Here is a 2,592-nt window from a genome sequence, read left to right as displayed (position 1 = left end):
TTGGCCRCGGTGCAGAACCCCAGCAGCGGCACCTCCCAGAGCACCCACCAGCCACACGGCTCTGCCTCTCGCTGCCTCCTCCTGCCTTGCGTTACCAGATCCACAAAGATTCCCCTGCATTCCTGCCCAAGGGCCAGCTTTAAAATATGAGAGGAATGTCTGGAGTCTCCCAAAAAAYGAGGTTTCTAACCTCAGAGGGACAAGGATTTCAGGAATACCTAAAGACACTGTGTGCTCTGTTAGCTTGGGTGGATCAAGTAAAGGGGAGGGGAACAAAATGTTTCTCTGGATGTTTTAAATGAACCCACTATCCTTCCTCAGGGAAGGAAAAGCAAATGCCTGGCTTTAATGCTAGAATTGCCCACGCTTCAGGCAGGGTATATTAAATATGCCTGGTGCTTCCTGGCATCTCAGGGCCTTGGAATATTCTAGAAAGCCAGGAGCGTTTGAGGTCAGCGCGGGCCGGTTTCAGCGGCACGGTGACTAATTCAAGGCAGCCCATCCTGTTCCGCGCGAGAGACGGCGGGACGGGGACACCCCCGCTCTGCCCGCAGTGCAGAGCCCGACACAGCAGCTCCGCTCGCTCTCTGCATGACAAGTGCTGGGAAAGGGAAAGAAAAAGCCCGGGGAGAGTCCCCAGGCACTGCGGGGCTGGCTGTGCGTTAACCAACACGGCACCAAAGGGATTTCACTTCCTTGCCCTGCGAGAGTGTCACGTTGCAGGCAGGCACGAGCAGAGCCTGAGCAACCCCTAGTTTTATCAGGTCTGCTACATGGGAGCGAGCGTTGCAGGTTTGCTACACTTGAACCATCCCATGCCTTCCCCCAGACCCAACTGTTCAAGMCCGGGGCAGCCTGTCCGAGTGCCAGGGAGCCAGAGAGCGGCCGCCACGGCGCGAGTTCATGTTACGCTCAGCACGGCCGGCGTTATGAAACTAGGGAAGCTCCCTGCCAACTCGCAGGCTTCCAAACACATCCCCAGATCCCAGGGAAATTGGCTTCAGCTGTGCCAGAAGCTGAAGTGACTCAACAAAAAGGGGAAAAAAAATATCTAAAATCTGTGGCAAATCAGGCTTTTAATAAAGTCTGTCTACCCTTCTCCCCGAAGGGRGAGAGAACGACGTGTTCTCCTTTTGGGCAGCTTTGCGCTGTTACATAACTGCAAGATGGCCACCACAGATGCAATCTCTTATCTGCAACCCTGGACGCGGCCCAGGAGGCACCGCCTGCTCCGGGGGACACAGGCTCTTCCACAGGCAGCCGCAGGCTCCCTTCTACACCTCGCCTCTGCAGGAGGCGGCTTCGCAGCCGGCGACGCGGATGCTGCTCGGCCTCTCCAAACAAATTATCTCATGGGGAAAGTCATGTGAGCTCTGCATGCGGAGGCAGCAATGGTCACATCGATACATGATTTGGCTCAGCCTCCCCCTGCCGAGAGGGCAAAGGCTTAAAAAAAATAAAGATAGACTAAYGCAGACCAAGTATTTGCACAGATTTAGCTGGAAAGATGTACTCCCAGCACAGACATTATATAGCACACATACCTACCCGCTTATGTTACGTCAAAGGAATAGACTGCAAAGCGCTGCCTTGCTACTGAGGAAGAAAAAAAGGCTTTTTTTAATATAATGAAGTTTTCTTTAAATTTGCAGGTAAGTGCAGATGGCAAGGGAGGCTGCGCTGCTGCGCTGCACGCCCTGCGGCGCTGGGGCGGCGGCGCCGGGTACTGCAGCCCCATTCCCTACGTGCCGCTCTCCACAGCGCGCTGCGGCGCCGGCCGCTCGGGGGGCTCCATCTTCCCGGGGAGGACAAGGGGATAAAGGACAAGCACGTGGCTTGCTCTGCTCCTCGGCCTTCCTCCCCACCACATTCCCCGGTGGGGGAGTTAACCGGCTAACTAACCCGCTCTGTGCGGGTCCAGCTAACATCAACGAGCTGGGGGTTAATGGATTTATTTCTTTGTGCAGACAGAGCAGAGAGCGGGCTGTGCAAGCGAGAGGCCCACTGCAGGCCCAGGGCCACCTCCTAATTTCTCCCAATGTGCTTCCCACTGCTTATCTGGTGAAATTGGAGGCTCCTGGCAGGCTTTTAAAGGCAAGGCTCTGCTTCAAGCACCTGGTTCACAGCAGAGTTTCCTGTGCTGGCTTTCTCTGATCTGGTCACAGGATGGAATAAGAGTTAGCAGCACTAGGACACACCGGGCCACGGAAGGGGAAGGGCAGAGCTGCTCCTCCATCAAGCCGAGAGGAGCCTTTTCGCAGCAAAACGTGCAAGCTACTCCATGGGASCAGTTTTAACTATTCATCAATTAATGCTTTTAATTATTAATCCAGATTTTTCTCTGGAAAGAGGGCATTAGATGCAATTAATTAATGCTTTTAACCACTAACCTGGCTTTAACTCTGCAAAGAGGATATTAGCTATAAAAATACTTTTAAGGGCACTTTTGCCTTATAAATTCCCAGTAATTGCTGGGAGCGGCGCAAATGCCCTGGAGCTTCCCTAGGATGTGACGCTTTTCTGCGCCTCGGGCCCCAAAGCAGCGGGCGGGAGCATCCCGCGGGGGCCGGGCACGCGGAGCAGGCGCCGGGC

The 2,592-nt window shown here is 54.6% G+C and overlaps 1 protein-coding gene across 1 annotated transcript in view; it reads left to right on the top strand.

Moving 5' to 3' along the window:
* Nucleotides 1-1,628: 1,628 nt before the first annotated feature.
* Nucleotides 1,629-2,592, top strand: part of PARP6 (poly(ADP-ribose) polymerase family member 6) — a 10,494-nt gene continuing 9,530 nt past the window's right edge. The window contains exon 1 of the mRNA XM_026045104.1: nt 1,629-1,652. Within this exon, the coding sequence (XP_025900889.1) occupies nt 1,629-1,652 (24 nt within the window). The remainder of the gene's footprint in view (nt 1,653-2,592) is intronic.

The sequence above is a fragment of the Nothoprocta perdicaria genome, unplaced genomic scaffold (genome assembly GCF_003342845.1).
Source record: "Nothoprocta perdicaria isolate Ctin4 unplaced genomic scaffold, notPer1 scaffold_399, whole genome shotgun sequence".
Lineage (NCBI taxonomy): Eukaryota > Metazoa > Chordata > Aves > Tinamiformes > Tinamidae > Nothoprocta > Nothoprocta perdicaria.
Note: the sequence above shows the minus strand (reverse complement) of the source record. Positions and strands in the feature narration are given on the sequence as shown.